This window comes from Cricetulus griseus, chromosome 5 (assembly GCF_003668045.3).
Source record: "Cricetulus griseus strain 17A/GY chromosome 5, alternate assembly CriGri-PICRH-1.0, whole genome shotgun sequence".
NCBI lineage: Eukaryota > Metazoa > Chordata > Mammalia > Rodentia > Cricetidae > Cricetulus > Cricetulus griseus.
Window position 1 is genome coordinate 143,511,187 of NC_048598.1, and position 27,661 is coordinate 143,538,847.

Consider the following 27,661-nt stretch of genomic DNA (forward strand, 5'->3'; position numbering starts at 1 on the left):
TTTATTTTTAATGGATGCAAGTGTTTTGCCTTTATGTATACTAGTGTGCATGCCTGGCATGCACTGTCAGGATGACAGAAGCGGTGTAAGGCATGTGGATAGTGTAAGATCCTATGTAACTGGGCTGGAGAGATGGCTTAGTGGTTAGGATCACTGCCTGCTCTTCCAGAAGTCCTGAGTTCAATTCCCAGCAACCACATGGTGGTTTACAAGCATACATAATGAGATCTGGTGTCCTCTTCTGGCCTGCAGGCATACATGTAGGCAGAATACTATATATATAGTAAATAATTAATCTTAAAAAAAAGTGACAGACTTCGATGATCCTTCACAGAAGGCCTTTCTATGGAGCAGAAGAGGGATGGAATGGGGGTCGGTGGTGGGCATGGGAGAATTGGAGGGAGAGGGAACTGGGATTGATATATAAAATAAGATTGTTTGTAATTTAAATAAAATTAAAAACAAAGATCCTAGGGAACTGATGTCACAGATGGTTGACAGCTGCTACATAGGTTCTAAAGTGAACCCAAGTCCTCTGCAAGAGCAAGTGCTCTAAACCACTGATCCATCTCTAGCTCCCCCTGTACCCCTTTTTTGAGGTAGTCTTATATAGCCCAAATTGGCTTAGAACCACCAAATGCTGGAATGATAAGCTGTATCATGCACAGTTTACTAGGACATTACCGAAAATGACTTGCTAGAAAAAGATTTGGTGGTACAATTAAACAATTGAATTTAAACCTGGACATCTGGTTAGTTTTGTTGACTATAAACAGATTTGCCATTTGATCTATACGAACTATAATTCTAAGGACATCAACTGTCTTTTATTTTGTTCAAGAGCCAAATGAAATTTGAGTAGTCAAAATACATTTCAACATAAATACTTATGTATATTTGTAAACAAACAATGAAACAGCACCAGGGACTTGTATAAAATTTCATGTTTTTATGCAAGCTGCTTAAGTAATAAGTCACACTTGGTCTATTTTCAATGCACATGACTGAAGAAGCTATTGCAACTGTTCATCAAATGCCCCGTGGGCTTTTCCTTAGCTATTTCAGACACTCAAACCAATATTGTCTATATTCTGAATATCAACTTGAGTTACAGATTAAGATGAAACACTTCACATGGTGTTGAAGAAGTGATGCACTCTGTCTTCAAATTGCCATTATGCTTTCTCAGACTTAGACTGCCTTCCAAGAACTATTTTCCATCCCCAGGAGATAGGCTTTATCAAGATGGCTCATCAGCTAAATCACGCTGGTCAAAATACCTAGTAAGAAAAAGAATTCAGTGTATTCATATCAAGCACAGCATTGCCTATAACAGTAAAAGCTCACAACTCTATAAAGAGACTAAACTACAGCCTATCTACCCAATGGGAAAAAACACCCATATACATTAAAAAATGGGGGGAGAGGATGTTGCATTCTTCAGGAAAGCTGCCTAGGTTTGGATCCTGTCTCTACCATACACTACCCCTGTGAAGCTCAGGAAGTAGGAAAGTTATTTTCTGTCTTTCTCCCAGTTTCCTCATAAACCTACCTATTATGGCACACTAAGAAAAATGCTTGCTATAAAGTCCCCAGTAAAATGAAATTCATCAAACATCATAATTATTAATAGATCAAGAAACAAGATGAGCAGGGCAGTGGTGGCGCATGCTTTTAACCCCAGCACTTGGGATACAGAAGCAGGCAGATCTCAGTTTGAGACCAGCAAGGACTAGCTTGACAGAGAAACCCTATGTCAAAAAACCAACAAAAAAAAATCACTCAATGCTCAGTGTGTGTGTGTGTTCTCAAATCAAGTTTGGGGAAGGGGATAACTTCTGGGTATTTAATGAAATGTATTATGAAGTTTTAGAAAGGTGCTAGCAAAAACAAGACAAAGCAAATAATAATAACAAACCACTGATGAATGAGTAAAAACATGTCCAGGAAGGGACCTAAATAATTGTGTGCCTTTTGTTTAGAGTTAGAATATATTTTCAAACAAATTCAGGGGATACTCTGATACAAGGTATTAGATCAAACAAGGAATGCAGATGCAGCCTAGTTGGTAGACCTTTGCCTTAAACACACATACAAGGCACCAGGTTCTAGCCCCATTCTGATAAAAAAACAAACAAAAAAAAGGAAACGAGATTAAACATATTAGATAGAAATATACAGCAACTGAAAATGAATGAAGCATTAGTACATTCTACCTTCTATTGATAACAAACAGGAGATTGGATTTCTTAATTTACCTGCTAACTAAGCAGATCAGCAGATTCAAAGCGGGAACTCTTTCATCATCTTTACTGCCCTGAAATACAAGAAAAGTATAGTTTATTTCCCCTCAGATTTTTTTTTTTAAGATTTTATTTATTTTATTATTAAGTATACAACATGCTGCTTTCTTGTATATATCTGCACACCAGAAGAAGACACCAGATCTCATAACGTATGGTTGTGAGCCACCATGTGGTTGCTGGGAATTGAACTCAGGACCTCTGGAAGAGCAGTCAGTGCTCTTTTTTCTTTCTTTCTTTTTTTTTTTTAAATATTTTATTTATTATGTATAATCTTCTGCCTGCATGCCAGCAGAGGGCACCAGATCTCATCCAAGGTGGTTGTGAGCTACCATGCGGTTGCTGGGAATTGAACTCAGGACCTCTGTAAGAACAGTCAGTGCTCTTAACCGATGAGCCATCTCTCCAGCCTGCAGTCAGTGCTCTTAACCTCTGAGCCATCTCTCCAGCCCCTTCCCCTCAGATATTTTCATAATAAATTTCTTTTTAAGACAAAATCGTGAAAGTTTTATTAGATGACAGTCATCACCACATGGAATAAACTGTCAAGATGCTGGTTTTTGACTCATGCCTTAGATATCAGAGATGGGAGGCAGAAGCAGGTGGAGCTCTGTGCATTAAAGGCCAGTCTTGTCTCCAAAATGGACAGAAGAAACCTGAAGTTAAGCATTCATTGAAAACACTGGGGTATTTTTGTTTGTTTTGTTTTGTTTTGTTTTGTTTTGAGGCAAGGTTTCACTGTTTTCCCCTAGCTGGCCTGGAACTCCCTATGCAGACTGGACTGACCTAATGTTCAGAGACCTGCCTGCTTTGCCTCTTGAGCGCTGGGGTTAAAAGCAGGTGACACTATGTCTGGCTCATCTTTTATTTATAAAATTAAAATATAAACACATCATTTCCCCTGTTCCCAAGTTTCCTCCCTCCAATTATTTCCATGTACCCCATCTTGCTCTCTCTCAAATTCATGGCCTCTTTTCCTTGTTGTTTTACACACACCACACACACAAAATCTGCTTAGTCCATATACTGTTACTTATGCACAATTTCAGGGCTGACGAGTTGGATAACCAATTCGGGGGCCTCTATTATCATTCTTTAGTTACATATAAAAGGCCCCTTATTTTATTCTGAGGCTTAGGTTTCATGTAGCCCAGTAGGACCTAAAATTCCTATGTCGTTTCCAGGCTGCTTTGATCCTCCTGCCTTCACCTCTCCAGTGCTGACAGGCTTGGGCTATCACACTTGAAATATGCAGTGCCATGGCTAGAACCCTGGGCATGCTAGAAGAGCACTGTGATCAATAGGTTTTAGCCCCAGTTACAATCTCTTATTTTACTTTGTTGGTTTTTGAGACAGGGTTTCTCTGTGTAACAGTCCTGGCTATCCTGGAACTAGCTCTGTAGACCAGGCAGGCCTTGAACTCAGAAATCTGCCTGTCTCTGCCTCCCAAGTTCTGGGATTAAAGGCATGCCCCCCCCCCCAACCTGCAGTTTATTTTACTTTTTAATTATGCTTCTATTTATTGTGTATTTCCCAGGATATCAAGCTCAGGTCACCGGCCCAAGATCATATAAAGAAAGATGCTGTTCAGAAGGATTAATAATTAATGCTTGGCAGTGCTGGTGCATGCCTTTAATCCCAGCACTTAGGAAGCAGAGGCAGGTGGATCTTTTGAGTTTAGCAACCCTGGTTTACAGAATGAGTTCTAGGACAGCCAGGCTACACAGGGAGACCCTGTCATGGGGTGAAAAGAAAAATTAATGCTGTTTACAAGGGTTCTAGTTTTATAGGCACTACAACAGGGGTGGTTATAAGTGAAATGAGGCAGGGATTGCTCTGGACACTGTCCTATTAGGTGATCTTCCCCACTATATCATGATTAAGTTGGTAGGTAGAACAACACATGGGCTCTTTGAGCTTCCAAGACCAAACTAAAATCAGTTTCTTTTCAGGCTGGAGAGAGTGCTTGCTCAGCATACAGAAGGTCCTGGGTTCAATTCCTCCAGAGTTAATAAACATTTGCTATAGCAACACAAAACAGACTAAGAGAAGGGTGGAAGCCATGAGCATCAGAACTAAATCCTGGGGTCTACTCATTTTTATCTTGTCTGTACCTTCAGACTTCCTTTACCTGAAGGAGAAAAAAAAAAAAAATCTTCACTGTACTCCTTTTCCTTATTCTTTTTTTTTTTTTTTTTTGAGACAGGTCTTACTATGTAGTTGTGGCTGGCCAGAGGCTCACCATGTAGACTAGGCTGGCCTTACAGAAATCCACTGGCCTCTGCCTTCTAAGTGCTGGGATTAAATTAAAGGTACTCACCACCATGTCCCCTCCCTCCCCCTTTTGAGAGAGGGTCTTTAATATAGCTCAGGCTGGACTTAAGCAGCAGTCCTCTCCTTTCCATCTCCTAGTCTTGTCTACCATCTGGCTTTATGTTATTTAATCTACTATATTTGAGGCTTTGTGGTTTTGTGGCTTCTTTAATGTCAACTAATAACATATCCCAGATTTTTCTATGTCACATGATCACTGAACTTCTTTTCCACCATCTCCATGAGTAGACAATTCGTATCTGACATATATGTTATAACTCACCACCAGGAGCCTAACTTCAGAGCATCTTCTTGCAAGCTGTCGAATTAGTGAATGAGCTTCAGGTAGTAAAGGCTTTTCAAGACAAGCCAACAAAGCATAAAACCATCTTCCCTAAGTAAAAATATAAGAAGCAATGAATAGACAAATAATGAAGCATCCACTCAACTTGCTTTTCTAAATGCCCAATGTTGTTCCCTGCTTACATGCTACTAATAAATTGAGGGATGAATAAATCAAATGATAGCTCCTCTATTTCCTAGCCACAGACGTAGGCCACTAGATACATCAAAATAGCTTAAGATTCCCAACAAACTCACTTCTGATATTTGTACTACAGTTTAGGGGTACACTTCCCTCTCCATGCCCCCCGCCCCTTGAGACGGTTTCATTATGTATCACTGGCTGCTGGCTTGCTTAGAGATCTGCTTGGCTCTGCCAAGAATAAAGGTATGTACCACCACACTGGAGTATAAGCAAAACTCTTAATTTCTAAATTCGGTGGGCCTGTAGTGCTAATCACTTCAGAGGTTGAAAAGAGGGATTTCGAGTTCAAGGCCACCCTGACCAACTTAATAAGACTGTGTCTCAAAATGAAATAGTAAAATGGGGGCTGAGGGTACAGCTCATTGTAAAGCACTTACCTAGCATGCATGAAGGGAAAAATCTTAATTAAGATGTATATAAAAACTTGCTCTTCATCGACAATAGTGCAAACCATTTTAGTATTAAAACTTGTCTCCTGAAGCCGGACAGTGGTGGCGCACACCTTTAATCCCAGCACTTGGGAGGCAGAGGCAGGCAGGTGGATCTCTGTGAGTTAGAGACCAGCCTGGTCTACAAGAGCTAGCTCCAGGACAGCCTCCAAAGCCACAGAGAAACCCTGTTTTGAAAAACCAAAAAAACCCAACCAACCAACCAACCAACCAAACAAACAAACAAAAACCCCCGCCTGTCTCCTGAATCCACACAAAGGAACTGTAATGCAAACAAAACCGTTGGGTTCCCTTTGCCAAATGGTCCCATCAGCAGCTGTGCTTCACTATTCCCTACCAGCCTGGTGCTCTGCCTCACGGAAGCCAGGGACAAAGGAAAGGCAGCATAGGAGCAAGGACTCTGAAACTGTGAGCCCAAATGTGTCCTTAACAAAACCACAAAGCTCTGGAGCTTCATGTAGCTAGACTCTTGAAGTGGTACTTCAATTACAAAATAGAAAAGTAGGGCGCTGGAGAGACGGCTCAGAGGTTCAGAGCACTGGCTGCTCTTCTAGAGGTCCTGACTTCAATTCCCAGCAACTACAGGGGAGCTTATAGCCATCTATAATGAGAGCTGATGTCCTCTTCTGGTGTGCAGGCAAACATGCAGACAGAACACTGGCTACATAATACATAAATGAATCTTAAAAAAACACATCTTAAAAAAAATAGTAACAGTTTACACAGAAAAATGCTAAGAATATTAAGGAAATAGAAGAAACATAATTTCAGTCTTATCATCCAGATAAAATTTCTGACTTTTGAAATGTTTGACTTCAGGCTTCTTACAGTGTACAAAATGTTTAAAACTATGTGAAAAGTCAGGTATGATCCTAGGGGGGACAAAGTATGAGTGATTTTAATATGTTTTTATCTCATGAAAAAATACGCTAAAGACTTCTTTTTGCTGAGAAGGGCCTACTTTGTAGCCCTTGCTGGTCTCAGACTTACTATATAGTCCTGGCAGGTCTTGAACTCACAAGTGATCTGCCTGCCTCTGCCTACCCAGTACTAGGATTTCAGGTATGTGCTACTTTACCTGGCTGAAGGTTAAAAAGAGTGGCTCTCAGAGAAGACCACATTCATGTTCCTGCTGTGCCTTTTATTTAGAAAGGTTTTTTGCTTTCTCTTAACTCCCATCCTTAAAAATCTGTATTAAAATATCTCTTACTTCATTGAAAAACATGGCTTAAAAGAACGAAAAGTGAAAATTTAGTGTTAGTGTGAGCTCCACCTCTGACGGACTATGTGACTGTAATAAAATCTACTAAACTTACCTGTGCTTTAATGTCCTCACCCATAAAATGGGCTGGCAGTTTATAAACTCTTAGAGTTAGTAAAGACGTGTGCAAAACCTTAGAATAACACAAGTGGGCTGGAGAGATGGCTCAGCGGTTAAGAGCACTGACTGTTCTTCCAGAGGTCCTGAGTTCAATTCCCAGCAACCACATGGTGGTTCACAACCACCTTGAATGAGATCTAGTGCCTCTGCTGGCGTGCAGGCAGAAGACTGTATACATAATAAATAAATAAAATCTGTTTTTTTTTTTTTTTTTGGTTTTTCGAGACAGGGTTTCTCTGTGTAGCTTTGGAGCCTATCCTGGCACTCGCTTTGGAGACCAGGCTGGCCTCGAACTCACAGAGATCGGCCTGCCTCTGCCTCCTGAGTGCTGGGATTAAAGGTGTGCGCCACCAACGCCTGGCTAAATAAATAAAATCTTAAAAAAAAAAAAAAAGAATAACACACATGATATAGTGTTTGACTATTGCTCACACCTTTTTTGTATTTTCTTCTTTTTGGTTTTTCAAGACAGGGTTTCTCGGTGTTGCCCTGACTGGCCTGGAACTCCCTGTGTAGACCAGGCTGATCTCAAACCCACAAAGACCTGCCTGCCTCTGCCTCCCTAGTACTAGGATTAAAGGCACACACAACCACTGTCTTTCTCCCTTTTTTGTATTTTTTCCGAGACAGGGTTTCTCTGTGGCTTTGGGGGATATCCTGGAACTAGCTCTTGTAGACCAGGCTGGTCTTGAACTCACAAAGATCCGCCTGTTTCTGACTCCCAAGTGCTGGGATTAAAGGTGTGTGCTGCCACCACTGCCCGGCCTTTTTTTTTTTTTTTTTGAGACAGGGTTTCTCTGTGTAGCTTTGGAGCCTTTTTTGTATTTTTGAGAAAAGGTCTTATTCTGTAGCCTAGGCTGAACTACAATTCATTATGTAGCTGAAGCTGCCCTCAAACTCTTGTACCTGCGTCCCAAGTACTACAATTCACAGTAGGTGCCATTGTATTCCCAGTCCCTATCACTTTCTTAATGAGGAAAATATATTGATTTTTCTAATAAGGCCATTATTTATAAACAAGATTTGGATTTTATATTGCAGAACACATGAATACATGTATATATGAATACATATATGTAAGTATAAATACTGCAGTCATACCTCATATAAGTAAACTTAATTTTGCCTGCATAATTAAAAGAAAAAGATGCAATACTACCAATTCTGGAGTAAAATCTCTTTCTCCAAACCAATTACTCAGATATTCCAAGACACTAGTAACTGTTGCCTAAAAAAAAAAAAAAGAAGTCGGGTGGGGGCAGGAAACAGTGACATTAGAGATAAAACACTGACAAGTTCAACGTGAATTCCATTATTTGCAGTTAAAAAACAGCTGTAAGGGTTAAATGTTCTGTAAGCTTCCAGAGATTACTGTGAGTAAGGAGTGTGGCTCACACCTAGCAATTGGCTTTTTCTTTTGTTTCTTGAGACAAGGTCTCACTATGTGGCCCTGCCTGGCCTGGATTCACAATGCAGAGCAGGCTGGTCTCAAACTTGTGGCTATCCTCCTGCTTCTGCCTCCCAAGTGCTACCATTTACAGGCATGAGCACAAGCCTGACTAAAAAGGGTCCTTTAAGAGAAATAGTTTTATACTTTCAAGTGCCAACGTAGGCTTTAAATTTAGTTTGTAACTAATGAAAAATTTCAAACATTCCTACAAAAAGAGCCTTTAGTTTACTTACCAATTGAAATCAAGTTGAAAACCAAATCTAAAGAGAAACAAACTTAGCTAGAGAAGGATGTTTTAAAACTACAGATGAAATTATCAATGCTTGAGTATATTCTCTTACTTAAATGTAAGTGGGTACTTAAAAAGAGCCTCAAATAATAGACTTCAGCTATGACTACTAGCTTCTTTCCTTTCTGAGACAGGATGTCTCTACAGAGCCCTGGCTGTCCTGGAACTCACTCTGTAGACCAGGCTGACCTAAACTCAGTGATCAGCCTATCTGCCCCCTGAGTGCTGAGGTTAAAGGCATGTGCCAACTGGCTTCATTTGTTTTTTTAAGTTGACAATAAAAATCTCTACTCCTAAAGGAATAAAGAATGAAATCCCATCTGTTTCCCACTTTGGTCCAATAAATTATCTATTTCAATCTTTATGAATTATGCTGAGACAGGCTCTTTACAACTATAACTGTGTCTTGGCCTCAAGTACTGAATTCTGATGCAGACTTCACATTCATAACTAAATGTACAAAAATGAATGTTAGCACCATATCAGGAACATATAAGCACCATCTTTCACAGAATCCTTTTACTTGATGAAATTTTGTTTCCTCAGCTATAAAACAGCTATTGGCATTATTATTTTACATTGAAATATAATCAGAATCACTGCAAGGCCTAGTCAAGACCCTGCCTATAATAAATACTTAGTAAATGGATTCAAACCCTTTCATATACACTGCAAGCAAAAGACTGTATGCATTGTTTGACGGACAGTGCTTACCTGATTCATTCTGCTAACAATACTAAGCAAGGGAGGAAAACCAATCTGAAAGAAAAAGGAGAGATGGAGGTTTACTAAATGACAGCACAAGTGGGACTTCATTTACTTCTGGTCAAACTTTTAAGTTTCTTGCCAAACAAAGGACAGGAAATCCTAAGGGCTGGGTGTGTAGTTCTGTGATAGAGCACTTGGTTAGTGTGTGTTACATGCTGGGTCTCAGTTATGTGAGGAAAAGGAAGAGAGGGAGAGGGAGAGAGAGAGAGAGAGAGAGAGAGAGAGAGAGAGAGAGAGAGAGAGAGAGAGAGAGACTGGAGAAATGGCTCAGCAGCAGAGTGTTATTTCCTGACCCTGTAGAGGACCCATATGGTGGCTCACAGCTGTCTGTAACTCTAGCTCCAACAGGAGATCCTTTCCCCTCTCTGGCTTCCTGGACACCGGGCACACATATAGGCAGGCAAACACTCATATACATGAAATTAAAAGAATCTTAAAAACCAAACCAAACGGAACGAAAATTCCTTCTAAAAAAGAAAGAAGCCTTTGAGGCTGGGGAGATGACTCAGTTGGTAGAGAGCTTGCCTTGCAAGAATGAGGACCGGAGACCGGGCGTTGGTGTTGCACGCCTTTAACCCCAGCACTCGGGAGGCAGAGGCAGGCGGATATCTGTGAGTTCGAGGACAGCCTGGTCTCCAGAGCGAGTGCCAGGATAGGCTCCAAAGCTACACAGAGAAACTCTTGCCTCGAAAAAAACCAAAAAAAAAAAAAAAAAAAAAAAAAAAAAAAAAAAAAAAAAAAAAAAAAGAATGAGGACCGGAGTTCAATTCCAGAACCTCTGTGGCACATAAGCTGTGGTGGTGCCTGCCCACACTCCTAGTGCTGAGGAAACAGACAGGTTTCCTCACTAGCCCACCAGCCTAGAGAATAGGTAAGCCTAGGCTACTAAGTTTGGATGGACAGCCTCTGAGGAGTAAGAGCTGAGGCTGGCCTCTGGCTTCCATTATGCTCCTCTACATACATGTGCACCCTCAGATAGACAAACAGAGGCCAATTTCTTCACTATGAGACATTCTGAGCATATTTTTTTTTTTTTAAATTAATGTCTTTTATTTTTTTGAGACAGGGTCTGCTTATGTAGCACCAAAAATCACAGAGATCTGGCAGCCTCTGCCTTCTGAATACTGGGATTAAAGGTGTGCACCTCCTCCCTGCCTGGCTGCTTATCTGTTTTTAAGACAGTGTCTCATTATGTAGACCAAGTTGGCCTCAAATGCCAGAGATCTGCCTGCTTCTGTATCTTGAATGCTGGGATTAAAGACATTCATCACCATACCTGGCTTTTATTTTAATTTTTGGTTTGGTTTTATGAAAGAGGTTCTCGCCACACAGTCCAAGCTATCTTGAACTTACCGTATAACCCAGCTGGACTCAGGGATCCTCCTGCCTCAGTCTCAGAAGTACTTAGTGCTAACATTACAAATATGCCCCACAACTCATGGCTCGGAATAGGATTTTAGTAGCTGAAATATTAAAGTAAGCAATCTAAAAAAAAAATGCTATTTGAACATACTAACTTTTTTTTTGTTGTTTGAGACAGTCTTATATATCCCATAGTAACAGCCAAATCAGTAACAGTTCTACGAGAAGTGAGGTTGGGCATATTCTAGAAAAAGTTTTAGTATTTTGTGATATGTCTATTTATACCTTTTGTTTTTTCCTAGTTTTTTTTTTTTTGTGTGTGTGAGTGTGTGTGTGTGTGTGTGTGTGTGTGTGAGAGAGAGAGAGAGAGAGAGAGAGAGAGAGAGAGAGAGAGAGAATGAGAGAGAGAGAGCGCCTTTTACATTTTGAGAACAAGGATTTTAATGTTTTTACTGTGGAGAGAGAGAGAAGAGAGAGAGAGAGAGAGAGAGAGAGAGAGAGAGAGAGAGAGAATGAGAGAGAGAGCGCCTTTTACATTTTGAGAACAAGGTTTTTTACTGTTTTTACTGTACTCACTAGGCCTAACTTGGGAAGTAGTTTTAAACAGGAAAAACAAAAATATGGCACTGCATACCAAAAAGTTATCTGTTAAATAGAAATTTAATATGGAGAGTCTAGGGGTGTGGCACATACACTTGATCCCCACAATCATAAGGTAGATATAGATAGACATCTTTGAGTTCCAGGTTAGCCAGGGTTACATAGTGAGACCCCACCTCAAAAAACATAAAACAGGCTGGAGAGATGGCTCAGAGGTTAAAAACATTGGCTACTCTTCCAGAGGACCCTGGTTCAATTCCCAGCAACCACATGGTAGCTCACAACTATCTGATAACTCTAGTTCCAGGGGATGTGACACTCTCACACAGACATACATGCAAGCAAAACACCAATACACCTAAAAACAAAAGGAATTCTCAACAAACAACCCCACCAAACAAAACAATAATGAAACAAGCAAACTATATATATATTAAATGCAGTAATGCAGATCTATACAGGGGGTCTTAAAAAATTAAAAATGTATATATGTATTTTTCTTGAGTGTATGTGGGTGGGCAAACATGTGCCATGGTGTGTGTGTAAATGGGAAGACAGGAGTTGATTTTCTTCTTCTACCATGTGGGTTCTGGGGATTGAATTCAGGTTGTCAGGCTTGGTGGCAAATGCCACCTACACAGTCATCTGCTGGCCCTCACAATGGGTTTTATGGGAATATCTACAAACTTAGAAGCAGGTCAATTATGAAGAGCAAGGAGTTAGACACAAAACTTATGATTGTAGCCATATACATAGTTTGGGTGGTGTGTCATGATGATTATGAGATCGAGATCATCCCAGGCTACAGACACAGTGACTTCCAGGACAGCCCTGGGCAAGACTGTCTCAATATTCTCCACAAACTTGCGAAAAAATTTAAATATACTCTTAATATCTCATCTGCAGAATAAGTTTATTAATAACTTAAATTCCTAATTGAGCTGGGTGGTAGTGGCACAAACCTTTAATCCCAGTGCTGGGAGGCAAAGACAGGCAGATCTCTGTGAGTTTGAGGCCAGACTGGTCTACAAAGTGAGTTAGTTCTAGGACATCCAGGGCTACACAGTGAGTTCCTATGTGAAAAAAGCAAAAAGCCAACCAGAGCAAGTGTTTTCTAATTATCATGTTTTCCTGTGTTTCTGACTACTTGTAACTTAATGTTTAATCCATGCCCAATCATTAAAAACTTGTCTTAGTCATATCCAGTTTTGTTTTTAACAACCTGTGAAAAAGAGCAAGCACTCTTAGGTCATGAGGTGTACACAAACAGTTTGTGGTTTGAATTTGGTGGAAGCTGTGAACTGATATATTACTAATACACTAATCAATGTCTGTACTTCTTTCACTTCTTGTGTTTATCAACATCAGCACCTACTTGTACATAATCAATCCCAGGACTTTCATTTGTAGAGGGTCCAATAGCCCCTTCAGCATATAACCTTTCACCCAGACAAAATTTTTTCCAGCCTTCTTCATCTTCAGATTTTGGCTGAAAAGAAAAAAAATTACTTATTTCTATTTATTTATTTTTGTACTGAACAGTAAAAAAAGGAGGTGGGGCAAATATGTCACTGAAGGGAAATTCAAATGCAAGAAATAAACAAATAAAAAATTTTGGCTCATTTTCTCTTTCTTTCTTTCTTTCTTTCTTTCTTTCTTTCTTTCTTTCTTTCTTTCTTTTTGAGACAGGGTTTCTCTGTGTAGCTTTCGACCCTGTCCTGGCACTTGCTCTATAGACCATGCTGGCCTTAAACTCACAGAGTTCTGCCTACCTCTGCCTCCCAAGTGCTGGAATTAAAGGTATGCACCATCACTGCCCAAACTGAAAAAGATGAGGATTCCCTATATCTTGATTACCCCAACTTGAAGACATGGTATTAGTAATTAAGCACATAATTATCTTTGCTCTCCAAATTCCTATGTTGAAGCCCTAACTGCCAGAACTGTAGGCTGTGGCTGCTCTTGGAGATATGACCTTTAAAACTGCCAGAGTGAACTCTAATTCAACTTGACGGCCTCTTTTCCAAAAACCCAAACCAATTCTTATTATCTATTTGTATGTCTACACATCAGAGAAGTTGAAGATTCCTACTATTCATGTGTGTGTGTACACATCAGAGAACAACTTGAAGGAGTCAGTTCTTTCCTTCCACTATGTGGGTCCTGAAGATCAAGCTCATGCCATCAATTGCCTTCAAAGACTGAGCCATCTCACTGGCCCCTGACTGGTGGGAACTTGGTCATAAAGATACATTATAAGGGGGAACTTGGGTCATAAAGATACATTTTCCTCTCTTTCAGAAGATAAATAGCTTTCATCACTTTATTAGACGTATGACTCTCTAGAAAATTTAAGAAAATTGCCACCTGGGCAGTGGTGGCACAGGCCTTTAATCCCAGCACTGGGAGACAGAGGCAGGTGGATTTCTGAGCTTGAGGCCAGCCTAGTCTACAGAATGAGTTCCAGGACAGCCAGCAGACGGGGTTTACACAGAGAAACCCTGCTTGGAAAAAAAAAAAAAAAAAAAAGAAAGAAAACAGAAAATTGCCCAGAACAATGTATTTATCTCTCCCCCAATTCCAATCTTTAACTGCTAAATATTTGAAGGGCTTAATTATACCTAAGCTGCTATGACACAGAAAGCAGTATCTCCCAATGTAGACCACAGGCTTCACTATTATGCAAGTTACTGTCAAGCAGTATAAATGTGTTCATTGCATGACAATAATATCTCACTAAGAAAATCTACTAAGTCCCTTTCAGTGTTTTTAGATCCCCCAAATATATTTATATTCTAAGAATGCAACAGTTTAGAAAAATCCTTAAAAGCCTGTATAGGTCACACAGTCACCATTTGTCAACCTAAATGAAAAAGTAGAGAGACGCCCGCATGGCAGCACATGCCTTTCCCAGGACTCAGGAGGTAGAGACTTGAGATTCCAAGTTTAAGGCTAGGCTGAGCTACACAGTAGACCTTGTTTTAAGAAACCAAAGGCCAGGGGTAAGAACTACTTAGCATATGCAAAGCTCCGAGTTCAATAGCTAGCACTTCAAAGAAAAATATGCAGCACAGGAAACTCTAGGACACTTAAAGAGGGTGAGGAAAAGGACCACAGCAAACATTCTGAAAAATCAGTCTGAGGGTGAACAGACAGCAGCTGGGCAGATGTCCTCGTAGAAGTATTTTGTTTACTTGATTTTTGGGATAAGATTACCTCACAGCCTAGGCTGACCTTTAAATTACTCTTACTGGTCTCAAACTTATTATCCTCCAGCTTCACCCTCCAGAGTGCTGCGATTATAGGAGAGTGCCACCATTCCTGACATGGAAGTACTTTTGTGTAATGTGGTGGTGGTGGTCTTGTGCAAGAGTGCAGTTTGACAGTCTTTTATGGCTATTATTAGGCAATAATCCAGAAGAACATGTCCTAACTTCCCAGCCTTACTTATTATTTTGTTAGGATGGATACAACATTTATACTATACTTTGATCCTGACAACTTTCACATACAGTAAGTCTCTCAAGATAAGGTGAATTAAAACAGTCATGGGTCAGGCTTGGTGGTACATGCCTTTAATTCCAGCACTCCAGAAGAAGAAGGAGGCAAATCCCTTGTAGACCAGGTTAGCCTAGTCTACATAATGAGTTCCACACCAGCTGGGGCAATATAGTGAGACCCTGTCTCAAAAACAAATGAACAAACAAAAAATCCTCACAAAACGAAAACATGAACTGACTCAGGCTACTACTATAAAAAACTGATACATACACATTGGCATATGAAGGAAAATAAAAATAATGCAGACTAAGCAATTAACTCTTTAAAGACTAGAATATGGATTATTTCACACAGGCATGCACTGGACAACTTAAGCCAAGAAATTCACATACCATTGTCACATTGCTATCCAACTGCTGAGATTTCCAGTGATTTCTATGCTTGTTCACACTCTAAAGGAAGAAAGGTTAATCATCTTCAGAGAATGAAAAACTAGAAAGAAACTAGTTTTGTACAAAATTCCAACTACCCTAAAATTTAGAAAATACATACATACTAAATATATCTAACGATTAGAATAATTTGGTAATTGATTAATAAATACTTGTACATTTATAATTTTCCCAATTATAGTCTAAGAACTATAACACCTGAAGGAGGTTTAATTTGATTTAAAGGAACACTTGCCTGTCGAACAGCTGAAAACTGTACCACTTGTTGCTGCTGCCACTGAAGTGTTGGAGAATAACCTTCAGGGGCAGGCTGGCATCCTGAAATCTGGAAATCAGTCAGTTTTAGTGCTGTAACTAGAATCTATGCCTATGTAGAGTAAGACGAAAACCATGATGAAGAGTAAATATGTTTTAGTGAATGATGAGATTATTTAAGAGAATAAGGGTGTATTTTATCAGAGCAGAAAAGCAGGTAGTTCATTTTACAATCCTTGGACAAGTTAATAAAAGATATCCTTTGGGGCTAGAGAGATGGCTAAGTGATTAAGAGCACTGACTGCTCTTCCACAGGATCCGGGATTAATTCCCAATACCCACATGGCAGCTGACCACTGTCTGCAGCTCCAGTTCCAAGGGATCTGAGGCCCTCAGACATACATGCAGGCAAAACACCAATGCACATGAAATAAAAATAAATAAATCATTAAAAATAAAAAGAGATCCTTCATCATTTTTCTTAGAAAAATGTGGACTGAATGTTGTGGGTGAAGTTTCTATGAAATATGAATGATATGAACCTGAAGGATATAACTTAATTCTATTTTTCTATAATAGTGAAGAGAAACAAAAAAGAGAGACATAGTCCTATAGTTACTATATTTATTGAGTGCTGCTTATTTTCTCCATGCAATGACAAGATGATATAATTATTTGGTTATTTTCTGTGTCCTTTAGGAGACTGTAACTGTACAAGCATGGGGAACTTTCTTCATTTTTTTCTTTCTGATATGAGGCTCTCATATATTCCGGGCTACCTGGAACTCTCTCTGTAGAGAGAATGACCTGGACTTCCTAACTCTCTTGTCTCTTATCTCCAAGTGCTAGGATTAGAAGGGTGCTTACCCCCAACATGCCTGGTCTGTAGGGGCCTTTTCTCTACTATCTTCTGCTGTGTTCCTAGTGCCCAGTGCAACTTAATTGCTTAATAAAAAGTGTGCTGGATAAGCAAATGAATAAAGAACAGAGTATGCATGGAAAGGATAGAAAGATGATAAGACATTTGTGTTTTCATTCTGAGACAATACCAGGTAAAATGCAGAATGGGGCACCACGAACCGGTTTGATAGTAACTAAAAAGTCACAGCCAGAAAAAAAATTTCTTCATAATTTACTTATAAAGGTCAGCATAAGTAAACAATTGAAGTACTTTTTTTCGTGTGTGTGTGTGTGTGTGTGTGTGTGTGTGTGTGTGTGTGTGTGTAATCTTTTAAATGAGACACAGACACATTTTTCAGAGGGGTCTCATGATGCAGGCTGGCCTCCAAATCAAAATGCGCTGGCCTCCAAGTGGTGTTTAACTTTGTAGGGAGCAATCCAATCTTATCCTACACACCATAACTGATACTGCTCCCCTGCCCCGAGATAGGGTTTTTGTGTGTAACAGTCCTGGCTGTCCTGGAACTAGCTTTGTAGATCAGGCAGGCCTCAAAAATCAGAGATCCACCTGCCTCTGCCTCTGGAGTTCTGGGATTCAAGACTTGCACCACCACCGCCCAACTCAGCTCATATTCTTGATAAGACAGGAAAAGCGTCAGTTATTTGTGTGTGGTGAGAATATTCCCAGTCGGTTAGTAAAACTCACAGAAATATTCACACTCTGCTTCCTCTTCAACTTCTTCGGATCAATTTGGGCTACCACAACGTCTGGACACTGAGCCGCTTCGATCCTACAAGTAATACATGTGCGAAATTTATTATTGTGCTTTGCTCGTGTCTCGCGTGTAGTACAATAGATGCCTCTTCACTATGAAATCGCAAATAAAACTCAGACTCCCAATTAAAGAACAAAACGCCTGGTGTTATCTAGATTAAAAGCAGAGAGATTTAAGAGCACACCTTTTAACGTGCAAATCAAGTTCAAAGGACATTTGCCAACGGAGTTTGTAATCCAGGGATCTTAAACATCCTAGACCTCCCGAGAGATAGGAACCCAAACAGAGGAGGGACTGTCGCCCAAGGAGGGTCAAGCGCGGCACGGGTCTATTCCCAGTCCACTCTCACGGGGAAAAATCACTCACTGCACCCTCCTCAGGTATTCCTGAGGCGTCCTGGGGGGCACCGAGGGATCGAAGCCTTCCGTCAAGTCACAGGGCTCCACAGGTAACAACCGTGGCATCAACTCTTCCACCGCAGACTCGGCTGGAACCCACGCCATGGTATTCAAACCCGCCAATCCCTATTGCGCCTGCGCCCAGGGTAAACCCGGAGCAGGAGCTTGAGCGACCTCCGGTGGCGCGGACAGGCTTAAGGGGGCGGAGCCGCGCAAGCTTGCGGGTTGCATCGAGTTTACGGCTCCGGGGGTAGAATGAAGAGCGCGAGTTTAATTCCTGATAGAACTGGTTCCTAAGGAATTTCTAGGTCTTTTAATTCCATCTTCTCTTCTGAAGCTTGGGTAGGGAGAGCAGGGACTGAGGATGACATTTATAGTCTTGAATATTTTCTACATTAGTGGACAATATTGCTGTAACTATCATTTTTAGAGTTCTAAAGAATTCAACCGCAGCTGAATTCGTCTAAATCTTACAACCCTTTCAAGAGAGTGATGTCTTTCTGGGATTCGCGGGGAACAAAATTGACATAAAGTGTATGGATGGAGACCTTAATTTTTTTTTTTCTTTTTCGGATAGCATCTTAGTGGTGGTAGCTCAGGCTATTCTGGAACCCGTTAAGTAGCTCAAGTGGCTCTCAAACCTCATCCTCCGGCCTCAGCTTCCTTGACCCTGGGATTATAGGAATGGACCAAGTATCACACATGGATAATTTTTAGGGTTTTGAGACGGTGTCTCAGAAGGATCTACAGTTTGCAGTGTAACTTAAGCTGGCCTGCCCCCCCCCCCGACTATTAGGATTGCAGGAATGAGCAGCCACCAGCAGCCTAGAGAGACACTTGAAAGTGTAAAATTACGATTTTTTTTGTGTTTGTTTGTGTGCGGAGGTCAGAGGACAACTAAACTTTGGCAAGTAGGCTCTCTCCTTCCACCTTGTGATTTCTGCGACAAGCGAGTTCACTGGCTGAGCCATTTCATGGGTTCTTAACACGCTGACCAAAATTCAAAAGTAGAAGAACCTGGGCATCTTTTTTCAGTGAATACTTCAAGTATTGTTGGCTAGTCCCTTGTTCTTTCTCCGTTTGAACGCACGGATCAAATCCGTCAGAAAAAAGAAATACAAACCCTGCAAGAGCTTTTTTTATATGCTAGAGAGCTGGAAACCATTCAAACAAACAGTAGACACCAAAGCTCCATCTGGTGGTTAACTGAAGCATTTTCTTCCCGTTCCTAGAGATGTCCCAGTCGGGTATTTTAACGTGAATATCAAGCCTAGACTCCTGACCCGGGTAACTTGGCCGCAGCGGCCTTTCCGCCACGTCCCAACGCCTATCACACCGGTTACACCCTTTCTGCAGCCCGCCCCGCCCCGCCCCGCCCCTCCCCGCCTATTGCCTCCCGCTCGCCCCGCCCCTTCCTGAGTTATCCCCGCCCTTCGCTTGGGCTCCTAGGATTTATTCGCTGGCCCCACCTTCTTTATTACTCCTCTTCTAACCCTTCCGCCACTCATCCCGCCCATTACCACCCGCGCGCCCCGCCCCTTCCGGGACGGCCCCGCCCCTTGCCTCTCTCGCGCCCCGCCCATCCGCTGCTCGCCCCGCCTCGCCTCCTCCCACCTTGACGTGGCAGAGGCTGTACCAGCCATATTGTCCAGGCCGAGGCCCTCCTGGAGGCCGGGGGCGGGACGGCGCCGCCCCTCATTGCCGTGCCACGGCTGCTCCGGGGCGGCGGAGGGGACTGACTTTGCAAGGCGGAGGCTGCGGCCGGCGCGGAGCTCGTGGGAAGGTGCGGTGGTAAGGACTGGCGTCGCTGCCGCCTCCTCAGCTTTCCCCGGGCCGGGAGGCGGGCAGCGGGCCGGGGTCTTAGGACGGTGTTGTCTGTGCTCGCTGTGCCCCAGCCTAAGCTGTGAGGCGCGCCGGAGGCTGTGCCGGCCCGAGAGCGCTGAGCACTGAGCCTGTCACGGCGACCGAGCGCCCTCATCTCCTGTCCTCCTAGTTTAGGTGGGAGCGTGGGAGCGGGGTGGGGAAGGGCGGCCCGAGCAGCCGGCCCTGCACCCACCGCCACCTCCTGGATGACAGGCTTTCCCATCCCTGCCCAAGGCTCCTGGGCCCCGGGGCCTCTAGGTTCGTTCTTGACTTGATCAGGAGCGCCCTAGACTTTGAACCCAGGTGACTACATCACCCGTAATTCTGCCCTGGGCCTAATAAAGGTTAAGGAGAAAAGTGCCAGGAAACGCTAATGCCTTGGGCCCATTGCTAATGATCACATCTCAGAACTGAGCAGTACCGCACTCTGGGCATTCATTCTGTCGGTAGAACTTTACTGTTTGTGGAAAAAAGCAAGAGTAAGAGTTGTAGTAAATGCATAGGTAAGACTAAAGAGGAGGTATTTAATTCGCCTCACCCAAACTTCTTGTCATGCTGTGTCTTAACACAAGCCCACCCTAAGCCGCGGATAACTAGACTTATTCGCTTAACGAGATTTAAATACAAATGCATATAAAACATCCCTTCCTTCCAGTATCTTCAAGAGCCCATTGGCTTTTGTTTCTAAGACCTATGGTTTTATTACCCAAATTTCTCATCCAACTGATGTGAAAACTGAAGGCCAGAGTAGTTTATTGCCCAAGAGCAGAACATTTGTTACTCAGTTCATTTCATTGAAAACTTTACAACTGGGGCTGGGAAGGTGGCTCAGAAGTTAAGAGCAAGCAGTGGGATGCGCTTCCAGAGGACCTGCTGTTGTTCGTTTGCTGCAGCTTCTGTGCGGGAGAAACACGATCCACCAAACTTCAACAAAGCCACATAGAGTTAATTTGGGAAAGGGGGCAAAGGGAAGGGGGCAGAAATGGAAAGAAGAAGAAGAAGGAGAGAGAAGAACAGGCAGCAGGCTTCGTTTAGAAGAGTCTCAGTAGCTGGGGCGGTTGAAACTGGAGTCATGGAGCTGTTGTATTCCAGCTCTGTGCGGCCCCAGTTCCGCATAGTTCCTGCATGCACAGCCCTTATGCAGCCATGCAACCTTTGACAGGTGTCAGAAAGGAGCGATCCTGGGGTGGGGAGAGAGCAGGAGGATTAGAGAGGCCCGAAACCAGGAAAGGTTCCCCAAGGAGAAGGCACAGGTCGAGAAGAGGGCTGGTGCGAAGTAACAGGCAGATGGGAGAAGGCACAGGCCGAGGAGAGCGCTGGCATGGAGTGACAGGTGGGTGCTGAGGGGGAAACCACTGGGTGGGAGAAGAATAGAAGTTGGGTGCAGGGACCGGGCAAGGTTTCCCAGGATCCAGGGAGAGGGAGAAGCCAGGACCTGTGTTCAAGCTTAGCTCTGTGCTCATGTGCGCCTGCGCACACCCCCACACACGGTGGCTCACAAACATCTGTAATTCCATCCATTCCTAGGGCATCCACTGCCCTCTTCTGGCCTCCACAGGCACTGTACACATGGTTTACAGACACACATGCAGGCAAAAAATGAAATAAATAGATATAAAAGAAAAAATTTCAGCTGAAATGTAGAGAGGTACAATGATAGCAAATAACTAAGGGACTTTATTTACAATTTGTTATGTTTTTCAATTAGGAATGCATAAGGAGATTAAAATTGGACTAGAAAAAAACTAGGGAACGACTTTCAAGATACTATAGGAAAATATTTGCTGGGCTGCAATAAAGTGACATGATGCTTTTGTTCTACCAGGATAAATTAATAAAATAGCTTTCAGTGCTGTAAACTGTTGAAAAAATGTGACATTTCTTTAGAATGGCCTTTTGTGTCTTATATCACTTTTTTTATATAAAAAGATGAGTGTTAAATCTGCATCTCTCTCTCTCTCTCTCTCTCTCTCTCTCTCTCTCTCTCTCTCTCTCTCTCTCTCTGTGTGTGTGTGTATGTGCTTTCAAGACGGTCTCCCTAAGGCAGCCTGGAACTGACGAGATCCACCCGCCTGTGCCTCCCAAGTGTTAGGATTAAAGTTGTGTGCCAACGTTTTATATTTTTAGACTAATGTTAATACTAAGTAATAAAGTGCTTGCCAAATAATGTCACCACATCAAAGAAATTTGTGACAGGACTTTTGTGATGGGATTTGTGATTTTAAGCTTGAGCAGTTACTACTTTTGAAAGTAAGGAAGTGTTGTATGTGACCATGTAACTAGTCCAAGTAAGGACAGGTACAACTTGCTTCAGAAGATTGCTGGAAAGTGAAAATGTTAAGAAGTACAATGGATATCAGTGACTGAATATGATTTTTGAGCAGAGAAAACAACCGAGGAAAGGGAAATTGTACTCAAATATCACTCAGGTGAAATTTCATATGTTCTAATAAGATATAAGCATGTGAAATTAAGACTCCAGTCCATAGGCTGGAGAGATGACTCAGCCATTAAGAGCATTGGCTGCTCTTCCAGAGGACCAGGGTTTAATCCCCAGCACCCATGTGGCATCTCACAACTGTTTATAACTCAGTTCTAAGGTATCCGACACCCTCACACAGACGTACATGTAGGCAAAACAACGATGCACATAAAATAAAAACAAGTAAATAATTTTAAAAAAGACTCTAGATGGAACATGCTTTAAAAAAAATCCAGTTCTCAACCTGCCATAGAAACTTAAACCTGGCTCTTGCATAAGTGTGAATTCGTTTGGGTCTTTTAATCTTTCTCATTGAGAGGGAGCTAAGTCCGGATCTCAGGATCTCGTTATACTTTAAACATTATTGAGGATCCAAAGAAAAATGTGTTTACTCTTATAACCCTTAAACAAACAGACAAACAAGCAAAAAGACTACCACGTGTAGTCTGCATTCTAACCAAGAGGAGGGGGAAGGGGAAGCAATTGAAGATTTTTATTTATGTAACCATTGTCTTATGGTCTTTGCTCAGTTTCTTTTCTCCCACTACTTTTAGCTTTTTATTATTTATTTATTTATTTATTTGAGACAAGGTCTTACTCTGTCAACCTGTAGTCCAGGTTACAGCAGTCCTCCTGTCTCAGCCTCCCCTAGTGCTGGGGTTGCATGCATGTACCATCATGCCTCTCTTTGCTAATTATACCAGATGGGTTTGTTGCTTCTCTTTCCAAGGAGACAGGCTAGCACACAGGACAGCAACAGATGGGAAGTCCTTCAAGCTTGGTGGTTTCCAGCAACTTCATCCATCAGTGACGGATAGTTCACAGAATAATCTGAGGTGTGGCAACATCTAAACCCTTTCTCAACTTGGTCTTATCAGCATTTTTTTATTGACTAGAAACTTATTTTTCAGTTTTAGAAGAAATCCCAAATCAAGATGCTATATTGTGTGTTTGGTAAAGACCTGCTTTCTGGTGTGTATGTGGTACTTTGCAGTGTGTTCTCACATAGCAGAAAAGGCGGTATAATTTTCTGGAGTCTTTTAAAAATAAAGCCAACAATGCCATTCATTTAAAATCAGTTTCTTTTCCCTCCATCCTTTTCAGTACTTTAACATCCATATTTTCTTTTCTGACAATGTAGGTCCATGATTTTCAATTCTGTTTTTAAACTTAATTGAAAAACATTTTGTTTTTATATGTATCGGGGTTTTGCCTGTGTGAATATCTGTGCACCACTTGTGTGTCTGTTGCCCTGACATGCCAGAAGCGGATGCTAGATCCCCTGATATGGGAGTTACAGACTCAGGTTGTAAGCTGCCATGTGGACACTAGGAATTACACCCAACAGCCAGTGGTCTTAATCACTGAACTACCTCCTGCCTCTTTACGTTTTTTCTTTTTAAAATGTGTATGGGTACTTTGTCTGCTTGTATGTTTATGCATTACTTGTATGCCTGATGTCTTTGGGGGCCAGAAGAAAGAATCAGAGTCCCTGGAACTGGAGTTATAGATGTCTGTGAGCTGCAATGTGGGTGCTGAAAACTAAACCAAGGTCCTCTGCAAAGAGCAGTGAGTGTTCTTAACTATTGCCATTTCTCCAGCCTCAGTTCTTTTAGCCTGATTTCCTTCATTATTGTTGCATTAGTACTTGGAATTCTATATTTTTGTGCATTTAAATTTTTTGGCTTCCATTCATGACTAACCAGTCTTTGCAGTTTAAGAGCCCGAGGGCAGTACTATAGATGGAAATGCCAGCATCTGAGCCAGCCAGCTAGAAAGTGATAAGATACATGGTTGTGGAGACACACTTATCCCAGCACTTGGGAGACTGCAGCTGGAGGATGGACATTTTCTGGATAACCTGGATTATATAGTGAGACTCTTTCAAAACAATGACAGTGACAAACAATAACCAGAAAGCCTAAACTGTGATTTTAAAATATTATGTTAAAATTTTATATCTCAAAAGGCATTCACAAGTTGGGATTCAGTTTCTATGAGGGGCTCTGTGATACGTAAATTCTGGGGGACCACATAAGAGGCATTTTGTTAGTCATGCCACTAGTATTCTCTACCTAGTTTCAGGACAAGCTATCTTGTTAGCAGAAATACTGTTAAGTCCCCTCCTCTGGAAAGTCAGATGAGAACTTGTCATTTTTGAATTAAAAAGTATGTATGTTTTAGAGTTTTATGATTTTGTAAATTTATGAGAGTTACATAACTTACAAAGATGATGACAGGAATCAGGGTCTAGATCTCTACTCCCTTTTTGTTCTTTTCCCTCTATACACATTTAAATAAATAAAAAGGGTACTTACTATATATTTGTCATAGTTTTTTATTTTTTAAATTTTATTACATTTATCTCTTTTGTGTGTGACTAAGTACATGTGGTTCATTGTGTGCATAACACACATTTGGAGGTCAGAGGACAACTCGGTTCTCTTCTTGTATCACGTGGATCCCAGGGATCAAACTTTGGTCATCAGACTTGGCATCAAGTGCCTTTACCCCACTGAGCCATCTTATCTTGTCAATAGTTTTAAGAGTGAAAGTTCCTCTTACTAAACCTCACGAGCATTAGACTTTGTAGAGCTGAATTATTATGAGGAATTACTCTGTTTTTGTTTGCTCATACTTTTTAATGTGTCAGTATTGCTGAAGGTAGGAAAACATATTTACTTTGAGTTTCTTATGAGGCTTCTGGATTTTTAAGTATCTTTTAATTTATGTTTCAGAAACAAATAAGGATCAAGCACTACAATGACAACCTATTTGGAATTTATCCAACAAAATGAAGAACGAGATGGGGTCCGGTTCAGTTGGAATGTTTGGCCATCTAGTCGGCTGGAAGCTACGAGAATGGTTGTTCCGGTCGCAGCCCTGTTTACACCTCTAAAGGAGAGACCTGACTTACCACCCATTCAGTACGAGCCTGTCTTGTGCAGTAGGACAACTTGCCGAGCAGTTTTGAATCCTTTATGGTAATTAAAATACATAGAAAGAAATACTGTAATTTCTACTAGGGGATTTAGCTCAGTTGATAGAGTACTTACCTAGCACACTCAAAATTTTGGGTTTAGTTCCCCAATTCACATAAACCAGCATACTCCTGTGATCTCGGTGCTCAGAGAATGGAGGCAGGAGATCAGAAGTTCAAGATTATTTTCATCTCCATAGCAAATTCAAAGCCAACCGAGGCTGCATGAGATCATCTCAACAAAAAGAAAAGGATAATAGATTGTTTCTTATTCATTTATGTAAAGAATTCCATTTTTTCTATTTAGAGTTATAGTCAAAGAAATCCCAAAAGCTTAAATTTTAGTATTCTAGTTATAATGAATTATTGATGTGGAGAGACCAGATACAAACATCATTATAAAAACTATTGTATCCGGGGGCTGGAGAGATGGCTCAGAGGTTAAGAGCACCAACTGCTCTTCCAGAGGTCCTGAGTTCAATTCCCAGCAACCACTTTGTGGTTCACAACCATCCGTTATGAGATCTGGTGCCCTCTTCTGTTGTGCAGATACACATGGAAACAGAATGTTGTATACATAATAAATAAATAAAATAAAAAATTGCTAAAATGAAATCTATACTGTTTGAATAATCTATGCAGTATGAATTAAAAAAACTATTGTATCTTATTAGTATGTATGAACTGTCTAAATATGAACTCATCTCATGACTTGGAAAAGTCATAAATGAGTTAGTGTAATATTCAGAAGGTGCTATTATTTTTTTTCTTTCTTTTATTTTTTCTTTTTTGCTTTACCAGACAGGGTTTCTCTGTGTAGCAGCAGTCCTGGCTGTCCTGGAATTTGCTTTGTAGACCAGGCTGGCCTTGAGATCTGCCTGCCTCTGCCCCCTGAGTGCTGGGATTATAGGTGTGAGTCACCACCGACAGGCTGGTGCTATTATTTCTAAGGCAAAAATCTCAGGAAACATTTTTAAATTTCTCTTTTGACTTTTCTACAATCTAGTTTGCTAGTGAATGTAGTCAGTTTTACCTCCAAAGCATTGTGGAGTCTTAGTTTTTTTTTTTTCTTGGTGTTTGCTAGTGCTGGGCTTATCCAGCTTTTCTGATTGGTGTAACATCTTAACATCTTTTCTCTTTCTGAGCCTTGAGCATACCAACTTTACGTATAGCCTGGAACTTTGCAAGTATTTGTTAGTTCTTCATATATTGCTTTGGCTCCAGCTTTCCTGTCACTGGCTTCTTTTCCTTCAGACTGCTCTTCAAGTTTTGAAGGATCTTCTTTGTTCTGATTTGTTACTATCTTTGTTGATATTGATTTATGTATTGTAAGACAATATGTAGCCCCAGCTGGCCTGGAACTTGTTATATGGCCAGACTAGCCTTGAACTTGCTGCATGCAGTTCTGCATCTGTCCTCCAAGTACTAGGATTGCAAGTATGCACTACCATGCTTACTAAGAAGGCTCTTCTTTAAAGTAGCTGCTCCAAGCACATTCTCTGGAAATCCCAGTTTGTGTGTGTGTGCGTGCGCGCATGCAGGTGTGCACATGCACATGTGTGGTGCTAATGTGTGGAGGTCAGAGAACAACTTTTGGGAGTTGGTTCTCTCCTACCATGGCTCTGGGAATTGAACTGAGGTTGTTAGGCTTTCTTGGCAAGCACTTTGACCCAAGAGCCATCTTGCTGACTCTTTAATCTTTATTATTGCTATTTAAATAGTATTTTCAGCTGGGTGTGGTAGTAGAGGCCTATAATTCTAAAGATTTGAGGGTTGTGAATTCTAGGTCAGCCTGGATGTTTTAGCAAAAATAAAACCCAAAAAACTTGTTCTCAGGGTACAGTTTAGTTTTGTGGTAAGTGTTTGCCTAATGTATGAGACCCTGGGTTCAACCCCTCATGCCCCCAGTATAAAGCAAATCACTTGGATCTGAAAGGTTCAGGCATTATGCTGGCTGCCCCTGTTACCTGGCGGAACAGGCAGTACCCTGGTCAGTCCAGGGTTCCATGGGAACTAAGTCTGCATGCAGGTGCAGAGGACCCCTTTAAAAGACAGACCCTGCCCATTTATGCTCTCTACTCTATCTACACCTCTCTCTCTCTACACTTGCTCTCTACTCTCTCTATACTTCTCTCTCTACACTCTCTACTCTTCTCCTCTTCTATGTTTGCTTCTGCTTCTTTTATCTCTCTTTCTCTATGGTGACCGGCCATGGCGGTTAGTCATTACCCCTGTTCCTCTTCTCTCTTAGTCTCCCTACTCTGCTGGGCCTATAATAAACTGGTTAACATGTCTTATATGTCTCATCTTGAGCTTCCTCTTTTTCTTTATATCTAATTTAAACAAAAATTTAACAGGATCATCAATTTTTATCCCACTCATGCCTTTTAATGAAATTAATTTTATTTAAATTAAGGTCCTTGTAAAATTGAATTGAAACATAGCCTAACTAATCTGTCTTTTCTTAAAACAGTCAAGTGGATTATCGAGCAAAACTCTGGGCTTGCAACTTTTGTTACCAAAGGAATCAGGTAAGGACAACATCTCTTACAGATGCTAATGTTGTAGTAGTGCTCACATAGGGGATGCTTA

At 41.4% G+C, this 27,661-nt stretch overlaps 2 protein-coding genes across 7 annotated transcripts in view; one reads left to right on the forward strand and one right to left on the reverse strand.

The window, feature by feature from the left end:
- Positions 1-805: 805 nt before the first annotated feature.
- On the reverse strand, positions 806-17,909 carry Gemin2 (gem nuclear organelle associated protein 2). Of its 6 annotated transcripts, none has more exons than XM_027419660.2 (10): positions 17,713-17,903; positions 17,277-17,361; positions 15,651-15,740; positions 15,356-15,415; positions 12,838-12,951; positions 9,447-9,491; positions 8,153-8,221; positions 4,900-5,010; positions 2,259-2,317; positions 806-1,280 (listed from the first exon to the last, which is right to left on the reverse strand). In XM_027419660.2, exons 1-10 carry the CDS (start codon positions 17,847-17,849, stop codon positions 1,241-1,243), a joined length of 810 nt encoding a protein of 269 aa, XP_027275461.1. In that variant the 5' UTR covers positions 17,850-17,903; the 3' UTR covers positions 806-1,240. The 6 variants fall into 6 exon arrangements, with proteins under 6 accessions (XP_027275461.1, XP_027275464.1, XP_027275465.1 ...); XM_027419663.2 differs by lacking the exon at positions 17,713-17,903 and adding an exon at positions 17,531-17,683; XM_027419664.2 differs by lacking the exon at positions 12,838-12,951 and having other exon boundaries at positions 17,713-17,908.
- A 1,470-nt stretch (positions 17,910-19,379) lies between these two features.
- Positions 19,380-27,661, forward strand: part of Sec23a (Sec23 homolog A, COPII coat complex component) — a 57,169-nt gene continuing 48,887 nt past the window's right edge. The window contains exons 1-3 of the mRNA XM_027419666.2: positions 19,380-19,535; positions 24,828-25,073; positions 27,543-27,600. Coding sequence (XP_027275467.1) covers positions 24,853-25,073; positions 27,543-27,600 — 279 coding nt within the window. The 5' untranslated portion in view covers positions 19,380-19,535; positions 24,828-24,852. The remainder of the gene's footprint in view (positions 19,536-24,827; positions 25,074-27,542; positions 27,601-27,661) is intronic.